This window comes from Mya arenaria, chromosome 6 (genome assembly GCF_026914265.1).
Source record: "Mya arenaria isolate MELC-2E11 chromosome 6, ASM2691426v1".
NCBI lineage: Eukaryota > Metazoa > Mollusca > Bivalvia > Myida > Myidae > Mya > Mya arenaria.
The window spans coordinates 23,421,135-23,445,468 of record NC_069127.1 but is presented as its reverse complement, the minus strand read 5'-3'; the positions used below and the strand labels follow the sequence as shown (position 1 = coordinate 23,445,468).

Sequence of the window (24,334 nt, the reverse complement as noted above, 5' to 3'; positions counted from 1 at the left end):
ATAGTGTTCAATGTCCTTAACATAACGCACATACCCTTTAACACAAAGATATCAGGTAGGCAATATTCTTAACCTGACAATATTATCATTAAATAGAACGCCTCTGCAAAACTCTTCACTGATTCATGTTTCAAATAACTGGCACGGAAGTGATCGCTTTCATTCTGATAAGGCAAGATAAAATGTTATCATCGTCCTGCGAGACGGATGTTTTAAGCAAGCCCTTAAGCCCATATCAGAAAATTGACACATTGGATACAAACTAGCCGAAATGTGTATTGTCAACATAATCTGTGATAAAACGTGATAAGCGATGTTGACTTGTTTTGTCAATAACCAGGAAGAACCGTCTTTATCTTTAAATAAATAGCTTCATTTTAACATGTGTCAGATTTGGTTGTTATTTGGACTCTACTGATTATAATTTCATCAAATTCTACGACACAACGCTCTAATGAAGTCTTATATAAACTATTTAAATTCCTTGTGGATAGTGCTAATACTGAATTTAACAAAATATGGAGAAGGTAAGGAAATACATTTTGTGTAGATTTATATTAAGCAATAGCGAAAATCATGATAGAACATGTACATAGTTTAAATTGTGTGTATTTGCTTACAGAGTTCCAGAGTTACACAACATTGACTGGTTTCTGTAATGTGCTTATTATAAATCTATTGTAAATTCTGTCCTTGTAAAATCTGAGTTAAAGGTGCTTCCTTTGAGTCTTATGGTTAATATGGCAAGACATGTTTAAGTTTAAGTTTTTCACAGCCGTTGCAAAAATTAATGAAGTTAAAACTAAAGAAACACGTTTAGATTGAGTTTTTGGTGTATATAGGAGTCACAAAAATCATAAATTAACAATGAAATAATGCCACTACAGATGTAGATCATATACCCGAGACTGACATCATAAACTTGTAAAAATGTGTCATAATAACATTTGTATCCATTATTTGGTTTGTTTCCTGATATGGTTCTTTTTTTCATACCGGACCACTACTGTCCTACAACACTAATGTGTCACGCACAATAACGCGCCACTTCTTATTTTTATTGTATGGTTTTTGAAAAGTACATAATGCCATTTTAATAAAGCGTAATCAAATAAATGAGTATGCACGTCTTTCAAAATGAAAAATAATCATACAAAAACGATTTTAGAGGAACAATTTGACGGCAATATTGATCTAAAATTACTCGCAGTAATCAACGTGATAATTTAAGGTATGCAAGAAAAAATATCAATTATGTTTTTTCCAGTTCGGAAAAAAATCCGACCCTCGGGCACGCTGCGTGGCTGGTAACTCGACCGGCCTCGTTTCCGACTTACGCGCGAGCCCTCGGGTCGGATATTTCTATCCGGACCGGAAAAAACATGATACCTATATTCTGTCCCGGAACATGCTCCATAATGTAAGGTCTGTTTTGTCAACTTTGACAAATATATTTTTAAATGCATAAGGACCCCACAGAAGGACAGCTAAAGCACTCATTAAAATATAATATATAAACAACCATCACGTGTTGACAGGTTTAGGTTATAAATACATACATACAACTAAATTTATGGTATCATCTGCTGTTTTCGTTAGCTGTACGGACAATCCACACGAGCATGGTTTCGCGGGTCGATAAAAAACACTTATCTTTAGTAGTATGTAACCCGATATGGTACAGAAATGTTTCAATCAATTATGTCGTAATCCCAATATATAAAAAGTTCCCAACTTAACACAGCGAGTATAAATACTGTTATAAAAAACTTTTATCTGACGTTATGAGCAATGTCTAATATACAATTGCCTACTTCAAAGACGGCTCGACTCACGGTTATCTCATATTTCAATACTTATTAACTCTATTTATTGATGACATTTTAAAGTTGTTATCCATTGGCAGCCGGTCATTGCACGTTTGAAGCGGGTACATGTGATTGGGAGAATGTCCATAAGTTTGATGACTTCGACTGGAGCGTGGGAGACTGTAACCGTTTTACACGCAAACACACAGACAACAAAGGTAACAGACCAATGAACCGAGTTTTAATACACACGTATGCTTAAGAACAACACACACACATATTATAAATAAATAGTTTACAAGCGCAGAGTTATTGTTTTGCAATCGCGCTTAATTCAATTTTAATTTATAGCCAAAAGCTGGTTAAGAATAGGTCGTAAACAACACATTACTCGTCCTAAATATGTGGAGCGATGTGGTGTTCATTCATCATTATTTTTTTTAAATGTTTGTTTGGATAAGTGTACCATTGGGAAATGGCGGTTTTATTAAAGAATGAATAAAACTTAAATGTGATGAATTCAAACTGATCACGTAGGCAAAACATATTGGAATGCCACTGACTTCTATTGGAATGCAAAATGCAAACCTATTGTTATATATTCACACGTACATGTATTATCCTAAGAATTTTCGTTCCCTTTTCACTGCCAATGAATCCAAAACATTACTTAAAAGCCGATTAGTTCGGTATGAAGTCTTAAATGTATCTGCATCAAGACAACTTTACATACAAAATGAAAAGTTCAATCTCTTTCTTTTATAGACAGCTGTGCATACATCGAATCACTTTTGAAACGTTGGGCAGGACACAGAGCAATGTTGAGACTACCTCTGAACCACACATCTGCTGTTGTCTCATTTCGAGTTTTTATAAACACGGGTGCTGGTACGATAACTGTTTGACTTTTAATATCTGACTGACTAAAACATACCTCCGATGATGTGATGAGTCTTGTGTGTTTGAATTTTATTTCCAACATTATAGTTATTGTGTAATTATAATTTACAAATTATAAAAATATCACAAATGATTCGTATTGTTTGGTAAATAATCAAACATGTTTTTCAGGAGATCTTAATCTGTTTCTGAAGACATCAAGTTTTAAACAACTGCTCTGGAGCTCTAATGAACTGGAAAAGAACAAATGGGTTTATCAGTCTCTTTGTATCATCGGAATACGTCCACCAGCTTGGTTGTTATTTGAAGCCACAAGGGGATGGACCCAGGATTTTCACCAAAACAAACTCGCAGTAGATGATATTGCTGTTGATCAAGCCTACAGCCACCTTGGCTGTGTCCGTGCAGGTACGTTTAACAGTTAAAATTAAGTTGAATATTACTGAACCTTAAAAAAAGTATCCTTTCATTCCGTTGGAAGGTTCAATATTCAGCAAGCATAAAACAGGTGTCTTTGCATACATATGTAGGTTTTAAGATAGCCCGGCATGTTTTCTGAAAGAAGAATCTATGAGATTTTATCAGTCCAAAATGAATAAGCAAAACTTTTAACAAGATAAGAAAGGATTTCAGGTGCAAAAATGATTCATATGATCCGATTTATAATGAATTTCGACCGTGTGATAATTACTTCTATCTTAAGAAAGTTATGTGCAATTTTGTCACCAGGAAGTGATTTCAAGGCATTATGTTTCAATATTTTATGAAATACACATCTTATCTAAAATACATAACAAAGCAACCACAATATATGTACATTTTCACTTGGATCGTGTGGAAGACTTTAACACAAACATATATTAATATTGTTGAAAGACCTCCGGAAAATGCAAACGGAATTTCGTAAAAGTTTATCATCTCTTTAAGCACATATCTTGCAAAATATTGTACAATCAATAGAACAATTTGACAAGTTTTAATTTTTGTCGTTCAATACCAACATTTGTTTTGAAATGCCCTTTAAATATGATTTAATAACAGCCAATCCATTTGTTTTACAATGACTGACCCCAAACTCAAAGCAACGTGAAATCACAAGGGAAATATCATTAAGCAACTAAGCGCTGAAACTGGTTTAACACCATTTAACTGGACACGTGGTTCATGCTTAGGCTGCAATACTTCATCCTGTTAGGCTTCGATTCGCGTTCTTTTGGTTTTCAAATGGTTAATGCAAAGATTGCTAGATTGCTAGATTTTGTTGACATATGGTTAAATTGCTATGCTTTTTCTATCAAGCTTCCTTTCTATCAGTCCTGTCCGTTTGCCTTCAGCGGACACATTGTTAATGCATTTTCTGCTATACATCTTCATGGTAGGTCTCGATCAGTTAGCATTTCGTTGACACATGGTTAATACTGAGGCTGTTTTACACCTATTTCAGATATCCATACAACTTCACGGTTTATGCCTAGGACAACTATTGATACAAGTAAGAACACTATTATAAAGGTCTCTTATATATTTTGTAATGTAAATCAGTTTTATTTACCCTGATCAGTGTTGATCCTACTCTCTTGCATACGCGACTAATATGTATTGAAATACTTAGAGTCATGTTGTCATGTGATGTTTATGGCATGTGTGCCTTGATCCATTTGCCTTTTCGTGGCTGTGTCCGTGCAGGTACGTTTAACAGTTAAAATTTAGTTGAATATTACTGAACCTTAAAAAAGTATCCTTTCATTCCGTTGGAAGGATCAATATTCAGCAAGCATAAAACAGGTGTCTTTGCATACATATGTAGGTTTTAAGATAGCCCGGCATGTTTTCTGAAAGAAGAATCTTTGAGATTTTATCAGTCCAAAATGAATAAGCAAAACGTTTAACAAGATAAGAAAGGATTTCAGGTGCAAAAATGGCTCACATGATCCGATTTATAATGAATTTCGACCGTGTGATGATTACTTCTATCTTAAGGAAGATATGTGCAATTTTGTCACCAAAAAGTGATTTCAAGGCATTATGTTTCAATATTTTATGAAATACACATCTTATCTAAAATACATAACAAAGCAACCACAATATATGTACATTGTTACTTGGATCGTGTGGAAGACTTTAACCCAAACATATATTCATATTGTTGAAAGACCTCCGGAAAATGCAAACGGAATTTTGTAAAAGTTTATCATCTCTTTAAGCACATATCTTGCAAAATATTGTACAATCAATAGAACAATTTGACAAGTTTTAATTTTTGTCGTTCAATACCAACATTTGTTTTGAAATGCCCTTTAAATATGATTTAATAAGAGCCAATCCACTTGTTTTACAATGACTGACCCCAAACTCAAAGCAACGTGAAATCACAAGGGAAAGATCATTAAGCAACTTAGCGCTGAAACTGGTTTAACACCATTTAACTGGACACGTGGTTCATGCTTAGGCTGCAATACTTCATCCTGTTAGGCTTCGATTCGCGTTCTTTTGGTTTTCAAATGGTTAATGCAAAGATTGCTAGATTGCTAGATTTTGTTGACATATAGTTAAATTGCTATGCTTTTTTCTATCAAGCTTCCTTTCTATCAGTCCTGTCCGTTTGCCTTCAGCGGACACATTGTTAATGCATTTTCTGCTATACATCTTCATGGTAGGTCTCGATCAGTTAGCATTTCGTTGACACATGGTTAATGCTGAGGCTGTTTTACAACTATTTCAGATATCCGTACAACTGCACGGTTTATGCCTAGGACAACTATTGATACAAGTAAGAACACTATTATAAAGGTCTCTTATATATTTTGTAATGTAAATCAGTTTTATTTACCCTTATCAGTGTTGATCCTACTCTCTTGTATACGCGACTAATATGTATTGACATACTTAGAGTCATGTTGTCATGTGATGTTTATGGCATGTGTGCCTTGATCCATTTGCCTTTTCGTGGGCATATGTTTCATGCTTAGGTCGTTAGACTTGTTCCTGTAAGGCTTGAATTGTGTGCCTTTCGTCGACACATTTATAATGCCTAGGCTTTTAAGTTTGTTTCTGTTTCTGTGGTCTTGATCCTCCTGCGTTTCGTGGAAACATGGATAATGAACTAGGCTGCTAGGATTGTTAATCCCCTTTCCATTTGTATTACCTGGACATATGACAAATTCTTAGGCTGCTTTGTTTGTGCATGTTATTTCTTGATCCGTGTGAATTTCGTGGACACATGGTTAATGCTTAGGCTGCTGTGTCAATCGTGAATCGCATTAGAGGCACAAGGTTAATGCTTAAGCTGTAAGGCTTGTTTCTGGTAGATCTGGATCCGTGAGCCTTTCGTGGATACATGCTTAATGTTTTAATTAAGCTGTTAGGCATGTTTCTGGTAGATCTCGATCCGTTAACCTTTCGTGGATAGATGGTTAACGCTTAAGCTTTTAGGCTTGTTCATGGAAGATCTCGATCCATGAGCCTTTCTTGGATACATGGTTAACGCTTAAGCTGTCCGGCTTGTTCATTGTAGAACTCGACCCTTGAGCCTTTCGTGGATACATGGTTAATGCTTAAGCTGTTAGGCTTGTTCTGTAATGGTTGTTTTACTGATATTGGTTGCATTTTAAAGTATATTTGTTTGTTTGAGATTCTTAACTAAGTTATTTCATATAAACAGATAACGAAATTTTTAAACACGTATATCCATGTTTACACTCATTTGTGCAGCAAAGTGCAAATAGATATTTATTTGTCTAATCGTGAGGCCGGTAAAGCCTTTTATTAGTAATCTTTGATTTCACTATATGTATTTGTATGAATTTCGGTACAATTTTATTTGTTAGATAGCGACTAAAAACTTGTTAAGCAACTCTAGAATAAAAAAGGGTATAAGACCGTATAACTTTTTTCACTAAAGGACATAAGAGCGTACGTTCTTTATGCATTGATATTCCATTCATTTCTTTTACATCTATTTCAGCAATCCGTACATCTACACAGTTTATGCCTAGAGCAACTAATGGCACAAGTAAGAACAAGTATAAATGTCACTAGTATATTTTGTAATGTATACAGTTTAGTTTACCCTTTGCAGTGTTCACTAACCTTTCTCGGGCGTATGCGTTTATAATTGATTATTTTACTTCAATTTCAAATATGATATAGTGTACATGTTTGTCCTCGATACGTTTGACTCTTCGTGGACACTTGGTTAATGCTTTGGATGTAGGACGTTGTTGGGCATTGATTCGTGTGCCTTTCGTAGATACATGGTAAATGCTAAGGATGTTAAACGTTTTTGTTGGGCCTTGATTCGTGTGCCTTTCGTAGATACATGGTAAATGCTTAGGATGTTAGACGTTTTTGTTGGGAATTGATTCGTGTGCCTTCCGTAGATACATGGTTAATGCTTAGGATGTTAGACGATTTTGTTGGGCATTGATTCGTGAGCCTTCCGTAGATACATGGTTAATGCTTAGGATGTTAGACGATTTTGTTGGGCATTGATTCGTGTGCCTTTCGTAGATACATGGTAAATGCTTAGGATGTTAGACGTTTTTGTTGGGCATTGATTCGTGTGCCTTTCGTAGATACATGGTAAATGCTTAGGATGTTAAACGTTTTTGTTGGGCATTGATTCGTGTGCCTTTCGTAGATACATGGTTAATGCTAAGGATGTTAGACGTTTTTGTTGGGCATTGATTCGTGTGCCTTTCGTAGATACATGGTAAATGCTTAGGAAGTTAGACGTTTTTGTTGGGCATTGATTCGTGTGTCTTTCGTAGATACATGGTAAATGCTTAGGATGTTAGACGTTTTTGTTGGGCATTGATTCGTGTGCCTTTCGTAGATACATGGTTAATGCTAAGGATGTTAGACGTTTTTGTTGGGCCTTGGTTCGTGTGCCTTTTGTAGATACATGGTAAATGCTTAGGATGTGAGACTCTTTGTTGGGCCTTGATTCGTGAGCCTTTCGTAGATACATGGTTAATGCTTAGGATGTTATACTTTTTTGTTGGGTTTTGATTCGTGTGCCTTTCGTAGATACATAGGCTGCTCTGATTGTTCATGTAAGGTCTCGTTCCGTGTGCATTTCGTGGGCACGTGATCAATGCTAAGCCCGCTATGTTTGTTCCTCTGAAGTTATTCTATTACTGATACTGTTTTTGCTCTTCAAAGTATGTTTATTTGTTGGAGTTGCTTTTCTTAGCTGAATCATACAGACCGTATACCATTCATTAGTAAATCCCTGATAATTTGGCAGTAAAACTCGAATCAACAATATAATGTCTGTTTTTTGCAGACAATAAAGCCTTTATCAATCGATTTCCTTATTGATTCCACAAAAATTGTGTTAACTCATTGGAAAAACTTTATTTTTCAGATTTTCCTGAACCTTCAGCTAATCGGAAATCCACAACAAACTACACTCCGATAATCATATACACTTCAATGGCGGCAGCTATTTTCTGTATCAGTACCTGTTCTTTTGCATATTGTTGTCGCCGTTGCAAAACATTTCGTAAGCCTTCCACAACACAGCAAAGTGGGCAAACGCTGTCAAATACAGACACTATTACAAACACCATGTTTGCAGCACAACAAGTGCAGAGTGATGAAACACATCTCGGACCCGACGGTCCGCCCCCGCCTTATTCGGAGATATGCTTCTTACCCTCCCATGATGGGCACACAATGCAAGTGCGCTACCATACACTGTCCAAGCCTCCATCGTACGAATATGTGATGTCGTCGCCTCGGAACTACAATGTGCATATATAAATGATAAATTTGAGTGATCTGGAAAATCTGTTGAAACAGAGATACGAAATCAAAAAACGCTTACTCCTCCGTCTGTTATGATGTAACGTCTTCATTTTTATAAAAAAAATATTAAAGTTCAATTAAAAAAACCTAACTAATAATTTTACGCGAATGATTAAAAATACAAGTTTTATTTCTTCCAGTTGAAGTTATTATTTCGCGACTTCTGATTGGTTGTTTCATATTGCGACTTTTTCTACAAATAATTACCGCGATCATTGATTTCATGCCTTGCAGCTCACAGACAATACAGAATATTGTTAATCAGATGTCGTTATATCTTTTTGTACATATATGTTTTCTCAAGGTATATGAGTGTGACCTTTTCTGTTCACAGTCACGTGTAACAAAGGATTGATTCCAATCCTGTTCGACCATGTTTGCAGCATTTTGTTACGAATACATGCCAAACCACTGTTAAAAACTGCAGCTGTGGCATCTCCATGACGTTTGCAAAAATAAGACATTGCATTTTGAGATGGTGTTAGGTTCTTATACAACATATAGAGTCGAACATACTCGCTACTTTGCAAAGCAATTATACAGTCGAACACGCGTACTTAATCGTAACATTCAACTTGCCAAACATACGGTTATGCTACCTGGTGTTTGATGTTAATCTTGTCTGTTTTAATCACATATACTTTATTTTTCCAATAAAATTATTCAAAACTGTGTTTGTTGGTTAACAGAAGTTTGACAAATACGATTTGCATTCCAAATATATATAATTCAAAAGTAATTTAAATTGATGTGATAGATTAACTATTTGATCTTAAAATGTATTTAGAACAGGTTTTACCATTATTAACTGTGTTGACGTTAAGGTAGTAGTTATGTGAAACAACCCGGGTAACATCGGGTCAAATCGACTAATATGGCCACTCGCCGGGACAGATCGTGACGAACATCGGACGTAATCGGCCTTTACCGATGATGATAATTTTAGAAACGGAATGTATTTCCCTGCTTTTCATAGGTCAATAATTCAATTTTTACGTTGTAGTATTTGGAAACTCGATGATGTTTTTCTCACGAATATTCGTTTTAAATAAATTAACACTAAAAAGCCACAAACAGCCTGGTCCCGAACAAAATACATTCACGTAAATGGTAGGTAAAATTTAAGTAATTTCGTACGTTATTGCATATTTAACATCAACCTGAGAGGAAAAGAAGTCTGTCATTTATAGCAGGCAGGAACGACTGAAAATTACAAAGTCATTCTTATGAAAAATTCAAGCCTGCATGAAACTTTTATATCGGTTTCTGTAGAGCAAATTCGATAGGCATGTCTGCCACAAGGCAGCCGCTTCAGTCAGAGATAATGTAAATATTTTATATACAAAACATATTTGAATTCGTTTTTGTTTTAATAAATACATTGTATTTCATAATCAACTGGTGGGTGTGGTGGTGGTGGTGGTGGTGGTGGAGGTGGTGATGGTAATAATGGTGAAGGTGCTGGTGCTGCTCTTCTTCTGCTTCTGATGCTGCTAAATGATGATACTGGTGCTGCTGCTGCTGATGATGATTATGGTGATAATTTTGAAAAATCTGATTTTAAGAATACCAATGACATAATGACAGATAGTCAAACATATAGCCATCAAATTGCCCACAAAGTTAGTTTACATGTTATAATAAAAAGGGTCGCGAACTTTCACTTTGACGGTGTTCGAGGGGCGCTTTCTTCAAAATTTTTGGTTTAAAATTACACACATTTTGTTTAAAGTTAATATCTTCATTAAAATGCAAATATATTAATGAGTATATTTAAAAAATATATCCAACTTAGCTTTTGCCTTTTTTTACAAGAATAAGATTGATAAGTAAGCATTCTATTAGCTAAAAATGTAAGGTTATATGTAATTTCTTAAAAACTGGACGGTGAACTATCATTAAGTGTCTATTAAATTATTCAATAGACATCATAGAACATACTGAAAATGATTTTCACAGCTGACAAAAAATAAACATTAAAAAATGATTTTCACAGCTGACAAAAAATAAACATTTTCTATTGACGCCACGTACTGGTTGAGAAGCAGTTTCCGACGGAAAGCAGTTTCCGACAAATCGCCTTTTCACTTACTTTTTTTAGATCTTCATAAAAAAGGTACTGCAATTCAACTATATGGTAACTAGGCAATCAAAAGTTGAAATTCTTACCGAGACACGTAAGAAACTTTTATTATTATTTAATGTTTAATGTTTATTTTTCATTTTGTACACAAACTTGCACGTGGGGGATCGGCACGCGCATCGTATTGCGCATGCGTGTAAACCTAATTTGCATATCTATGAATAGCTACAAGGTTTTCCTAAATTGACTTATACAATCGATGATCATTGTGTACATATTTGTGAACACTGATGTCATTCATGTTTCGCACCCACATTCACTTTAATGTATACAAACACAAGTTTCTATCAGAGATGAATCAAAATATCATTGATATTCAGTGTCTGCCTAATTTTGAGAATGAATTGATTGTCGTAAATTTTAAGGTTTAAATTTTTCGTTAATGCTGAAAAATTAATGAATATTTCTCTTAATACAGTCTTATATTAAGTATATTAAATAAACGAATAATAAAAACGCATAATAGGCACCTTAAATCTGCCCCGCACTCGATTTGTCGGAAACTGCTTCTCATCACAAACTAATCTGAACAGTGTAAGTTCCCTCTTTGCGCCCCTATTAGATACACTATATGTGACGTCACACATGTGAAAAATATATCGATAATAGCAGCTTGAGCTGTAGTTATCTAAAATGTGAACCATTTTAATAGGTATTTAAACACGTATAAATAATTCAATAAAAACGTATAAAAACTGTCGGAAACTGCTTCTCAGCCAGTAGGATCGAGGCATTTTGTAATTCCGGTTTTTAGATGCATTTGGAAGGTCGAGTAACTAATTAAATTTCGTATAATTAGACGAACATCATGTTTTAAAAAATAAAAATAAATGATGGCATCTTTTTAAACACAGTAAAAACTTTGTAATGAAAGTTAATATATTGTTTTTGGACTTCCTTATAACGCTCAAAAATAGATTTAATGAAGACATAATTCAAATTAGATGTGTCTAAGCAAATACTTGATTGGATCATAAACCGTTCAATGTATTGTTTATAGTGCATGACACCGCTCGAATCACGTTTCGAATTTTAATTGTAAGTATTAGTTGCATGTAACCCTGAGTAACTCGGTTGTTGTTTTTGTTCCGTGTGAAATAAATAAATCATTGTTGAAAACTGTTAAATAAAAATTCAACTGTTATAAATTATTGAAATGTCTAAAAGATTAAACGCCGGTGACCTGCGTCGCCAAAATTGAAGTCCAGCGTCTTACTCAATGAGCTACAAAGGCTTATTCTAATCGGGTGACATAATTAAGCTATACAACCTACCTCGGTAAATTCATGTGATAACACCGACTAGCCAATCACGCATAAGGAATGAATTCTACCTGGTAGACATATCCAGTAATCTTTTTAATGGAAAAATACGAAAAAACTGCTAAACTTAAATAATTTGTAAACTCTGTGGTACTTCAGTGAGTAAGTTTCAATGCATTGTACACATCGATGCCAAGTTTATGTCAGTTTTCAACAATTTTCTTTTTTTTCGCTGTTTTATCATACGTGAGACAGCCCCTTTAACAAAACTAAATTGCTATGAATTTACTAGCCAAGATGAGTTACCAATTTGAATAAGTAGGTTACAATCGTTGACCGAAAGCCCATGCATTAAACGGTCCAAAATAACTATGGTGCAAAATTGCTAAATTCCACTCGGACAGCCAAGTTTAGCGTCTTAAACATGAAATTATTTATTGATTTACAATGTTTCTTCCTGGTTTCACTTGGTGGTTTATTTTTTGGTCCTCCACCAAAAAACAGGACATATCCTCTTTAGTAAGAGTTTTCATCTAAAAGGAAATCGATAGTAATTATTCAAACACCACATTCACTTAATTATTATTCTGTTACTGATTTCGGATATGAATTTGCAAGAATAGCGGAAAAACTAAACGCGTTCATGCGACTTGAGTTTTCAAGTGTCCATAGAAGCACTAAAACGCGTTATGTTTTGTTTGCGTGCCTTCCAGCGTTTATACAACATGCACAAAGGAAACAAATACGCAAATAAGCAGTCAGCTTATTTTTCACGTCGTTTGAAACAAACATGTTATTATAAATAGATATTTTATGGCTAATCATAATCTCAAATTCATTCTCCAATTCTTCTCAATGAATAATTTATTAATAAATACAAATTTGTACTTGCTACGTTCTCAGAGGAATAATTAGTGATATTAAATTTTAGCCAAATAGGGAATACTTTGTTCAAAGCAATGATACGTCTGGAATTCATTAATGTTTATTTTAACTTGATACCAATTCATGTCTATTCATGCATGTTGTTGCGACTTTCATAACGCATAATGCGGTGTTTGATTAATGGTGGTAATGCTTGCGACTTCCTGAAACTAATACACCATAACTGATATCCGTTAGCATGATGGCAGTCTTTTCGATCATGCATTAATTAAGGCTTTCCTCTAACAATAAAGAATAGGCCGACAGAAACCGTATTACCTATTAAAACACCAAGCATCGTTTACATCTGAGCCGTTATATGGGGAAAACATGCATAGGTGAGTAAAACATCAAATAAGATAAGTGTGTTTCTTTTATGCTTTACGGTGGTCAATAAAGCTATGTTTATTATATGTTATAAATAGTTTACTGTTTTAAAGTGACACTCTTATTCAAAATCAATACATACACATGTATGATAAACATAAATTTTGAATTATAAGATTTCATCTTCTTACTAAATAATGCATTAATGGAAAATATTAAACACTGATAACACGATTGTAACCGTGTATTTAATAACTGAAAACGCAAAAATATTTAATGATTGGTGAATGCTAAAAGATAAACTGTGATCTACTTTAGTCTCTTTTAGGTATATCTACCATGTTTTCTGCACATTTCTTTTAAATTTATCTCGGTATCCTTCATAAGAATCTCTTTTGTCGACATTTATTCATCGTTTTTGGTATATCAAAACATTTGTATTAATTGTGGTACATTTTAGTTGGGAGTAAAAGTGCATCTTTAAGGCAGTCAAATGCCATCTTGACGTCACTCACTGTGAAACTGTCAGTGCACATAAATCGTGAATACGATATCATGACGTCTTTTCCGGAATAGCTTGTCTTTGTCATTAGTTTATTACGCTTGCTGTTGAACTACAATACAAGTGAACGTTATTTTACATGCATTTTAAGCATAAAATGGTTGGTTTCAGTAACATATCAATTTAATTTAATCTCGTAAACACAGAATGTACACATTTTAACATGTGAATATTCGATGCGTTAAACTATTACTTTCGGTGTTCACTCGATGAAACAGAAATACAATTCAAACTACAGGGACAAATCTGGGAGACGAAAACGAAACAAAACAAAACGCTGCTTACAGGTAAAACGTAAGCGACAAAACGACAATAAACTATAGAAACAAACAAATAAACACCTTAAAAACGAAAATAAACACCACACACGAACCACACACTCATCAAAATAGCTTTACCGTTATATGATTGGATTACCGCCTTGGAACGGTCAGTGATACACGAGCTCACTGGAAGCCGAGTCTACTGGGAACTTAAACTAGATTGCATGGCGCCATAACCTATCACTTGTCCCAACTTTTGTCAATTATTACTAAAAAATGTAAGCCTGATCAAAAACGGTTGATATCATATTGAAAGAAAAGAATATCCTCTGTGTTACAAAAACAAATATGTTTCCTTTTAACCTAAAACATCCAGAAATTATTTATAAAAACGGTTTACAGTTAACCAGTTTGATAGAAGTGATGCATCGATGTAATTTTTCTGCTTATACTTTGTTTAAAAAATAAATTTTATCACGAAAAATGGTTGCTTTTAACCAAACACGATCAAGCTAAGAGAAATATCCTTCACATAATGCGTTTAATTGATATATATATAACGTTCTCATGCAAAAGGCAATTACACTTTTCACATTCTAAATTCCAGGTAGGGCAATGTTCAATAAGGACATGTTTTACATTTCTGACAAAAAATGAAAAGAAGTTTGTTATGTTAGTTATATTGTCTTTGGGTGCCTTACCCTCGAGTCGTTCAGAGTTAAGCAATCATACCACAGGGAACATGATGTGGATATATTGCAAACATTTCGTTCTAGACTCTCTTTGTCTCGAAGTTGACCCAATAACAGTGTTCCTGCTCTATTGGCTAGAGCATTGTTAACTAGTTGACTTAGGGGAGGAGTGGTGAGTGGAGGAAACCCTAAATATGATTTTATGTCAATATCGTAGAAAATAGGAATACAATACACCTGAAAGCCCCATTTAAGACAAGAAATAGTCACAACCCCCCATAAACACGCTTAATTATAACTGACTTCGGTTCTGATATCGGTAGGTGGCGTCGAAAGATTTGCCTGACTGGTTGTGCCTCTTCTGACGCAAATTATTGGATCCGCCCATCGAATGCATCTTGTATCGAACGGAGAATATCTGAAAGCACTAATTGCTTCCAATTAAGGCAGGTTATCCTGAAGGGAAGCTCATCTATATTTTCTGTAAACTGCAACAAGTGCAGGAATATGTAAACGCCTGACTTGTTTCAAACTCGGCAAAGATTAGATTGAGAAAATGAGACACTCTTTCATTGTATTTCAATTGTTATGCGGATTTTATAGACCAGTGTTTATGACCGTTGTCGAACATGTTTTTGAAAGGAAACCCTCATTTGATGGATTTCTCTGCTCACAATCATCTAATAACTGTGTCAATAAACGAAATATGCAGTCTTGTGCGAGAGAGTGCGGTCGTTCAGAAATGTGCAAAAGTTTCTTTTATGATTTTGATTCAAGAGACTGCTTCATTTTCGAAACAATATTTTCGGATACTAACGGCTGCCTGAACCGAAATGGACATTATTACCAACTGAAAGGTATTTCGTCAATAACAACATTGACATATCTCCCTTTCGTTATATGGAGGAGTTACATGTTTATGAATTTCTTCCATATTATTACTGATGATTTATTAAAATGAACTATTAAACGGAAACTACGGGGAGTGAACTTTGAAAAATTGTAATTATTTGATTGCGCAGCAGAAAAAGCAAAACTTATTCATGACATTTTTCAAATGAACAAATGAAACGAAAGTAATCTTTGCACTGAAGGGTCAGAATTCGAAAAAATAATTTTAATAAAATAAAAACTTACATATTTTACTGAAGGTTTTCAGTCATTTGAACTGTACGTTTATAAGGACTTTTGTTATTCTTTGATTTTAAGATTCAAAATAAAGGCTGCATTAACAATTAGAAACTCTATTGTTTCACTAATAAAATACGAGGGTCATATAGGATCTGTCACGAGTTGTCATATGATACACAGTGTTATTTCAACAAGTTCAGAAATTTGTAAGTTAGCGGGACTTTGGTTGGTAGATAAAGACTTTTGATTAACATGTTCCTGTCGAGGTCTTGAGAAATATGGCGAAGCTCAACAAATAATATTATATATTAGATAAGGTTTTTAAGTACTTTTTTATATCTCAGCAAATATAAATACAAAAAAAAAGATAAAAAAATATTATCAGACACCTAAATTCTTATTTTCGGCATGATAAATTGACAGATAGCTATATGCAGCAGTTCAATATCAATTTTTAGCCGATTGTTCCTCCATCTAATCCATTCATATAAAATTAGCTTAAATATGCCAGTTAAAAATGTTTTAAAAAGGTGTTTCACATATATTTGAAATATTTTCATTTTGAATAATACTGCTACTTTACATACCTTTTCAGGTTTGACAACAGCTTCCTCCATGACCACCACCACAAGCACAACGAGAACCATACCAATTACAACGCCGTCCACCACAACAACACCAAACACCACAACCAGAACAAGTATCACAGCCAGCACCACAACAACCCATACATCAACAACTACATCCACCCCCACGAGCAGAAGTAGTACCACACCGACCACCATTATGACATCACCTAACACCACCACAACAACAACAACCAGCACAACCTACTCCCCCACTACATCGACGACATCAACAGCTTTGATAACAACAATACCTTCGGCGTCTACATCAACAGCTTTGGTCACGACAACTACATCAATCGTTACTCCATGTGAGATAACAGCTAATTGTCAAGCAAATGCGAATTTGGCTTGTATCGACGATACATGCCAGTGTACAGACTGGCTTCGTTACGACCCGTCTTCGGACATGTGTTTGACAGGTAAACTAATGATATAATAAAGTTCAAAGTAAATTTCAATTAATGAAATTTAAAAAAAAAATAGCAATTGATAAAAGCACAAATATCAGTAAAAGAGGAACGTTGCGTAAATATGGATCTTTAAACATTTTATGACGTCATTGTCATCCGTCTATATAACAATATATGGCCTAAACAAGCACCCACTATGGAATAATATCAGGTTAAGGGAAGATAACTAAAAAAATGCAAGGTAGGAATATTCGGTACTGCACTTCATCTTATTGCTATATATCAATATTTCAAGTTTCTTTTCAACAATTTTAATACTTTCCAAGCGATGGCTTTGACAAACACCCACTATCGAAAAAATAAAGAAAGTTAAAAAAAGTTAAGGAAAGGGAGAGATAACTGAAAAATATACAGGTTCTTGAGTATTGTATTGCTATCTTTAAATGCTTCAATTTTATTTTAATCCCTTAACTATTTCCATGAATTGGCCTGGACAAGAACCATTTTCCAAACAGGTAAAGGGAAAATACCAAAAGAGGAATGTTGGACTGGTAAATGTTTTTTTTTGTGCTTTACACTCCCTCTCCTCGTCATCTATCTATATTTCAAGTTCCATTTGAATCTCTTCAGGACTTTTCAAGATAGGACCCAGACAAGCATCGATTATGAAAAAAAATGAGAAAAAGGAGAGAATAAATATACTGTGAAATCATTAATGTTCGTGGGGCATTAATGTTCGTGGTTTTCGTGGGTTGGGTGATCCACGAATTCAAGATCCCACGAAATATAAACCCTTTATTCACTTTTTCAATTGTCTTGTTACCTACATACTCTAGTATATGATTTACAGAGGTCGCAGTATACAATGTTAAAACCTGTCTCACTGTATAACTTACGATTATTATTCTGTTAATATATTATAACTGCCTTTAACAAATAATGAACCAAATCAATTAAATGTGTTTTATGCAGCAAATGACAGTTATAAGCACGTGTTTAAACGTGTGCTGTTAATGAAAATCTCCAAGTTTACAAGATGTGCGTGATGAGTGTCTGTACTCGATTTTTTTTATTTAATGAAATAATTAATCGATTACTAGTACATTGAAGGTTACTATGCACCGAACGTGACAATATACGCACCTTTTCGGTGTTTTCACAATTTACAAAATTCTTAATTGGCATTCAATGGCTTCCGCTGCATTTATGATCAGGGTACATCTTCTTTTATTACCTTTATTCCCAATTAAATCGATAAGTGACATGGGTATATGCACTAATTGGCATGTCGTACCACATTAGCGAGTGTCATAAACCAATGACGTAGAAGACGGAAATCACGGGCCAGCGCGTGGATATTATGCAGACGATCTAGGACGATCGCATCTTCGATTATTATTTTTTCAAAAATGAAAATCCACGAATTCAAGTACCCACGAAATTGTATTTTTTTTCGGCAAACCACGAAATTTCATGCCCACGAACATTAATGATTTCACAGTACATGATATGATTTTGGCTCGTATGCACACTGCACTTCCTCTTATTGTCATCAATCTATATACCAAGTTTTATTTCAATTATATCAGTGGTTGTTTAGTTAATCTCCGATAAAGTTGTGACGGGCGGTCGGAAGGATGGATAGACGGACGGACGAACGGACAAAGCGAAAACTCTATTTACTCCCTTTGGGGAGCATAATGAAGATTAATAGGAAATTATTGTAAATTAAAACGCAATTATCTACATAATCAGCGTTATGTAGGCGTTTACTACTAAACACAAACTCATCAGTAAATTTTGGAGAAAATATTAAAATAGGTCCATTACTACTGCCATACTAACTCATGTATTCATTCTGAATATAATCTGCATTGAGTTTTTTTTTGAAGTGAAAACGTGTTTGCTTTTCTTTCTAGATCTCACAATTTTGAATCTTTTTTTCGCTTAAATGATTTTGCATTAAAAAGAAATTTTAAGGATGTTCTAGATGTATGGCATTTAATATTTACTTACTTAACTAGTTAGTTTGTTTGTGTGTGTTTTTCCTATGTTTATTTCGATTAAATTATTTGCTTATTATTTACAATTATTTGGCGTTGTTACCGCGTCGCTGATTTTGATTCTTCATGTCAACGTTTTTCAAGCCTGTCCCGGATTTTCGCACCCAGTTTCCCATACCTCCCACCTTTGTGATGGGTACCATCTTAAGCGTATTCAACGGACTCTATGTGAAAAAAAGTGTTTACCCTATGTGAGAACTCAACATTTAGTCATAAAACGATAAAAAAGAAGAAGATAGGAACAGTCTTCAACTGTGTCTTCCGTGTTTTTTATACGTGGTCGGAATCTACTGTTGATGCTTTCATACGTTAATATACCATTTTTGTTTTAAAAATTGAAAATGAGCACTCGCGTTTGTATTTACCTTATCGATGCCATGTAATAATTTCAACAATGAAAATAGTTTCCACGAACTTACATTTTTTAACAATATGCTTTAATTTACAACCAGTTTTCGATGAGCTTCATCATACACTTCTAACTTCCCGGTCGTCCATTTCCCATAATTTCTTCTCTCGAAGGCGGTTCGTGGTGGGTAAATGTATGGTTCTTGTTTTGTGGTACAAACGGGTACATACAAATGGATCAATCGTGTGAATAAGATCCTGCGTACGATACGTTGTAATTGGTTTGAAAAGCCTCTATTTAGCCTCGTCATAGGACTATGCGCTCTTCTCCTTGACGGATTTACACAATGTTGTATTGCTAAGGTATAAAACAATGTTTTTCTCTTATACTAGACTGTCCCTCGGCTTATGGCAACACCTATACTCGACGAGCGGACAAGATCATGTGGACTAACGTCATTATCCTCGACATACTCCCTACAACACTGGAAAACTGTTTTGACCAATGCAGCTCAGATCTCACTTGTATGGGCGTGAACTGGAAGGCGTCCGGCCAATGGTGTGCACTGAAACAGGAAATATCAAACTCCTACTTCATTGATTCCACTGACTGGGATTGGTACACTCGAAACTGTTTTTAACACTTGGTGTTTAATAATAAATATATGCTTTCAATGATAATACTAATAGTGTTGATACTGTAATAGTTTATCTGTTTTCTTGAGACATTGTTTGTCTCGGGCTGATAGGCCTTGACCCTGGTGTCTTTAAACAAGATCAATGTTAACATTATGTGGAATAGGCTTGTCTCTGTATTTTCAAGTGTATTATTGGTTCCCGCGTGAGTGCACATAATCGTTGAATTGTCTTAGTTATGGCGTTCCTTTCTTTAAAACAGCAAGTATTCGAGCTTAAAGGAAACTAAAATAAATCAATGAAAACTATAGGGACCATCCCGGTAGTCAAACATTTAACAAAGACCTTGTAAATATTGTATAACCTTATTATCGTTGACCCTAGAGTCCAAATGCAAACACCTTGTGTTTCAAAATGTGAATCATTCTGTTAAGTTATTTTCCTAATACTAAGTATATTAACTCTTGTGTCGGAATGGTAAAAAGAGAGAGTTGCCTAACCGTGCTTTAAATATCGTGTTTATAAAGTACATCGCTATTCACCTAAACATACGGAAATGTTTAAACGTTGCTCTTTATTCAACAAATCACATAACAGTAACTTTACCCAGAGGCTTCGTCATTGAAATTATACATTCTTGCTGTAGCGCTTATCAATAAGTACAATAGTTCGAGTTGTAGGTGCAGGAGCAAATAAGTATACATCCAATTATGTTAATGCAAGCAAGTTAATGCCGTTTATATGCAATACCATCTTTGTTACTAAGGAAACTCATAAGATCTAAATTCTTGCATGTCGTAATCATAAGAATATGGGTTCAACAATGATGTAATATCAATATTGGATAAACAAAATACAAAATGTTCCCATATAATTGTGGCATACATTATTTGGAATAAATGGTTAGCAGAAAATGACCGCCAAATTTTGTTTAAAATCCGACTGAAATATAATCGAAATAATCTGTTGGTTACAGATTGTAAATGAATTAATAATTGGCAGACCATATTTCTTTATAATAATGCATAAGGCAAAGCCATGCTACCAGCAAACATGCCTGCAAAGATTGTTACTGCACAAATGAAATTGTGTAGCATCGATCAATAATAAGCCTGTGATGAATGCCATTTCAAATGACATTCTAGTTTCCTTCCATAACGAATGAAAAACACAATAACAAAGAAATTCAATTACTAGAATTTATGCAATTGGAGCAAATGCAATATTGACCTTCTCATACTGTGCCAAAATGAGCTTCGCGAATTTGTTAAGCGAAACAATTTCCGTTTAATTTTCTTGATACGGTTCATTTATATTGTTTGTTAGTACAATTACAGTCATTGATCAGTGTGTATGAAACAAAAGAAGAGATATCACCGGAAAGCTATGCTTAACTTAAGGATTTAGAATTTGTTTATCATGAATTGTTATTTACTTTAAGAAGTTGATGATCTTTAAAATATCGGAAAGATTACCCAGTCAATCGTTGAAATGAGTTTTCATTCTGAATACAATCTGCCTTGAGTCTTTTTTTCAAATGTGAAAACGTGTTTGCTTTTTCTTTCTAGATCGCACAATTTCAACTCGTTTTTTCTTCGCTTAAAATGATTTTGCCTTACAAAGAAATGTTAATGATGTAATATATGTGTGACATTTAACATTTAATTTTTGAAGTAGTTGGTTTGTTTGCTCTTTCTTTTCAATGTTTATTTCGATTATATTATTTAATCATTTGTATACAATTATATGGCATTGTAATTTCATCGCTGATGTGGATCCCTCATGTAAACATTTTTAAGCCCGTCGCGGATTTTCTCACTTAGGTTGTCGTTGCCTATCCTTCCATTTCCATCCCCAACATTGTGATTGGTAACATCTTAAGCGTATTCAAAGGTTTCAATGTGATAGAAATGTTTAACCTATGTGAGACTTCAACATTAAGTCGTAAAACGATACTGGAAAAGATAGGAACACTGTTCAACTGTGTTTACCGTGATTGTTATTCATTGTCGGAATCTTATATTGATGCACTCAAACGTAAATATGCCTTTTTTCTACATTTTGAAAATGAGAATTTACCAAAATCCTCCCATACAGTAATTTAAACCATGAAAATAGTTTGTACTTAACAACCATTTTTCGATTCGCTTCATCATACACTTCTAACTTCCCGGTCGTCCATTTCCAGTACTTTCTTCTCTCGAAGGCGGTTCGTGGTGGGTAGATGTATGTTTCTTGTTTTGTGGTACCGACAGGTACGGAAAAGGGATAAATCGTTTGTATGAGATCTTTGGTACGATACGTTGTCGTCAGTTTGAAATGCCTCCATCTGGCTTCGTCACCGGACTATGCGCCCTTCTTTCCGGATTTACGCAATGTTGTATTGCAAGGGTATTAAAGAATGTTTTTTTCTATTATACTAGACTGTCCCTCGTCCTTTGGCAACACCTATACACGACGAGCAGACAAGATCATGTGGACTAACATCATTTTGCTCGACATACTCCCTACAACACTGGATAACTGTTTTGACCAATGCAGCTCAGACCCCGCATGTATGGGCGTGAACTGGAACGCATCCGGCCAAAGGTGTAAACTGAAACAGGAAGTATCAGACTCATACTACATGGACTCTACTGTTTGGGATTGGTACACTCGAAACTGTTTTTAACACTTGGTGTTTAATAAAAAAGCTATCGATGATTATGCTAAAAGTGTTGATACTGTATTAGTTTTTTCTGTTTTCTAGAGGTTGTTTGTTTCGGTTTGATAGGCCTTTACACTGGTGTCTTTAAACAAGTTCAATATTAACATTTTGTGAATTAGGCTTGTCTCTGTATTTTATAGTTTATTATTTGTTCCTATATGAGTGTACATTATCGTTGAATTGTCTTCACAATGTCATTTATTAGATCGAGGGAACACATGTTTGACGAAAAGTTCCGCTTCTAAAGGCAGACAGTTATGGTGTTTTATTAGTTCCTTTCTTAAGTACATGTGATTATTTATTTACTATTTATTTATATAATATTTAAAAGAAACACAACAAAATATTGCTAGTAATAGTTTTTCAATGTTGATTTATTTTCAAAGGAAGAACAACCTGTTAGTTGTTGCGTTCTCAAAAGTATGCAAATACGTTATAAATGTTTTCTTTTGAAACAGAGGTCATATTAGTCTAGATACCTTTTGGAAACTAGTTTGTATATGCATATTTGCACAAATACCAGAATATGTCTATTTGCAGTGAATCCGTATAGGACCGACTATTCTAACAGTTCATTCTAATGCAAATGGTTTTATAAAATAGCATTTTACCTGTGCAAAAGGATTGCGAAATTTAGGTGACCAGTGGATTATTATCTAGAAGCACTACCAACTGAGCGATTTTTATATGTACTAACAATCACTCAAACTACACATTATAGACTGTACCTTGCCATTTAAATCACCGGGAGCTAAGGCAGCATGATAAAGCTATTTTTGCGATTTTTCGAACGACAATTTCTGAGTATCAAATTACCTGCAGTAGATTCAAGCACTAAACATGATAAGCACTGGAATATATATTGAGTGTAACTTTAATACTGGTATTTTTGAGAGCATTGTTTTTTGAGTTTAGTTGTTTGTGACATTGGTGTATTAACGTAATCAATATATCAGTATGTATTTTGAATATAATGATCAATCAAATATAAAAAGTCTTAGAGAGGCTAGATGCGATATCGATTTAATGACAGGATAGCGGTGTGTATAAAATATAATCAAAACTTGACTGCTTTATTGACATATACAGTTCGCTTGGGCAATGCTATAAGGCTGGACCGACCTTCCCCCTGGACCTGTTAATGTCTATTATTAAAGAATATTACATTACAACGTAATACGAAAATGATGTTGTATACGGGGGTGAAACATTGCGCTTAATCACTTTCATATATTGTGATATTGAATACATTATAGAATAAAGCTATTTTAATATCACAATAAACATCCAAAGTGTGAAAAAAATAGTCTCTGTTTGATTTAGATTATTCTCAGACAGTAACGAACAATGTAATACTGTTAAGGTTCCGTAATATAGTCTTAAGTCTTCCTTTTTTCAAGAGTTTCTTATACAGACAATAAACAAACAACAAGATAAGAGCAAACATCGCGTGTCCGGTTCTGGTCCCAACACCGTTAACTGGACCGTCGGTGGAAGAACAAGTTAGGTCACCTTCTTGTGCCTTTATGGTAGTTGGATACACCTTCGTCCAGAACTCGACCGTATCTGCATAAAAGTATGGTTTCACCGAGTCATTGTCCATGGTCTTGTCAACGGACATGCACTCTTGTTTTAAAAGTGTGTACTCCGGCCAGAATAAAGGATCCTGGCAGTTGTTGTGCAGTTATGCCAGCTGCGCTAGTACATATAAGGATATG

At 34.6% G+C, this 24,334-nt stretch overlaps 2 protein-coding genes across 5 annotated transcripts; both read left to right on the top strand.

Moving 5' to 3' along the window:
* Positions 1–383: 383 nt before the first annotated feature.
* On the top strand, positions 384–9,193 carry LOC128239023 (MAM and LDL-receptor class A domain-containing protein 1-like). 3 transcript variants are annotated; one of them, XM_052955445.1, is made up of 8 exons: positions 384–527; positions 1,907–2,026; positions 2,574–2,696; positions 2,880–3,116; positions 4,153–4,200; positions 5,431–5,478; positions 6,673–6,720; positions 8,077–9,193. In XM_052955445.1, the coding sequence occupies exons 1-8, from the start codon at positions 455–457 to the stop codon at positions 8,472–8,474; spliced, it is 1,095 nt and encodes a 364-aa protein (XP_052811405.1). In that variant the 5' UTR covers positions 384–454; the 3' UTR covers positions 8,475–9,193. The 3 variants fall into 3 exon arrangements, with proteins under 3 accessions (XP_052811405.1, XP_052811406.1, XP_052811407.1); XM_052955446.1 differs by lacking the exon at positions 4,153–4,200; XM_052955447.1 differs by lacking the exon at positions 6,673–6,720.
* A 5,963-nt stretch (positions 9,194–15,156) lies between these two features.
* On the top strand, positions 15,157–23,610 carry LOC128238868 (uncharacterized). 2 transcript variants are annotated; one of them, XM_052955163.1, is made up of 3 exons: positions 15,157–15,549; positions 16,419–16,871; positions 22,333–23,610. In XM_052955163.1, the coding sequence occupies exons 1-3, from the start codon at positions 15,249–15,251 to the stop codon at positions 22,578–22,580; spliced, it is 1,002 nt and encodes a 333-aa protein (XP_052811123.1). In that variant the 5' UTR covers positions 15,157–15,248; the 3' UTR covers positions 22,581–23,610. The 2 variants fall into 2 exon arrangements, with proteins under 2 accessions (XP_052811123.1, XP_052811122.1); XM_052955162.1 differs by lacking the exon at positions 22,333–23,610 and adding an exon at positions 19,667–21,547.
* Positions 23,611–24,334: the final 724 nt, after the last annotated feature.

Excerpts from the sequence above, each read along its gene's own strand:
- LOC128238868 (XM_052955163.1), top strand. The coding sequence starts at position 15,249 with ATGAGACACTCTTTCATTGTATTTCAATTGTTATGCGGATTTTATAGA. Across the intron at positions 15,550-16,418 it reads ACATTATTACCAACTGAAAG|GTTTGACAACAGCTTCCTCC; the intron begins GTATTTCGTCAA and ends ATACCTTTTCAG. Across the intron at positions 16,872-22,332 it reads TTCGGACATGTGTTTGACAG|ACTGTCCCTCGTCCTTTGGC; the intron begins GTAAACTAATGA and ends CTATTATACTAG.
- LOC128239023 (XM_052955445.1), top strand. The coding sequence starts at position 455 with ATGAAGTCTTATATAAACTATTTAAATTCCTTGTGGATAGTGCTAATA. Across the intron at positions 2,697-2,879 it reads TTTTATAAACACGGGTGCTG|GAGATCTTAATCTGTTTCTG; the intron begins GTACGATAACTG and ends CATGTTTTTCAG. Across the intron at positions 4,201-5,430 it reads TAGGACAACTATTGATACAA|ATATCCGTACAACTGCACGG; the intron begins GTAAGAACACTA and ends CAACTATTTCAG.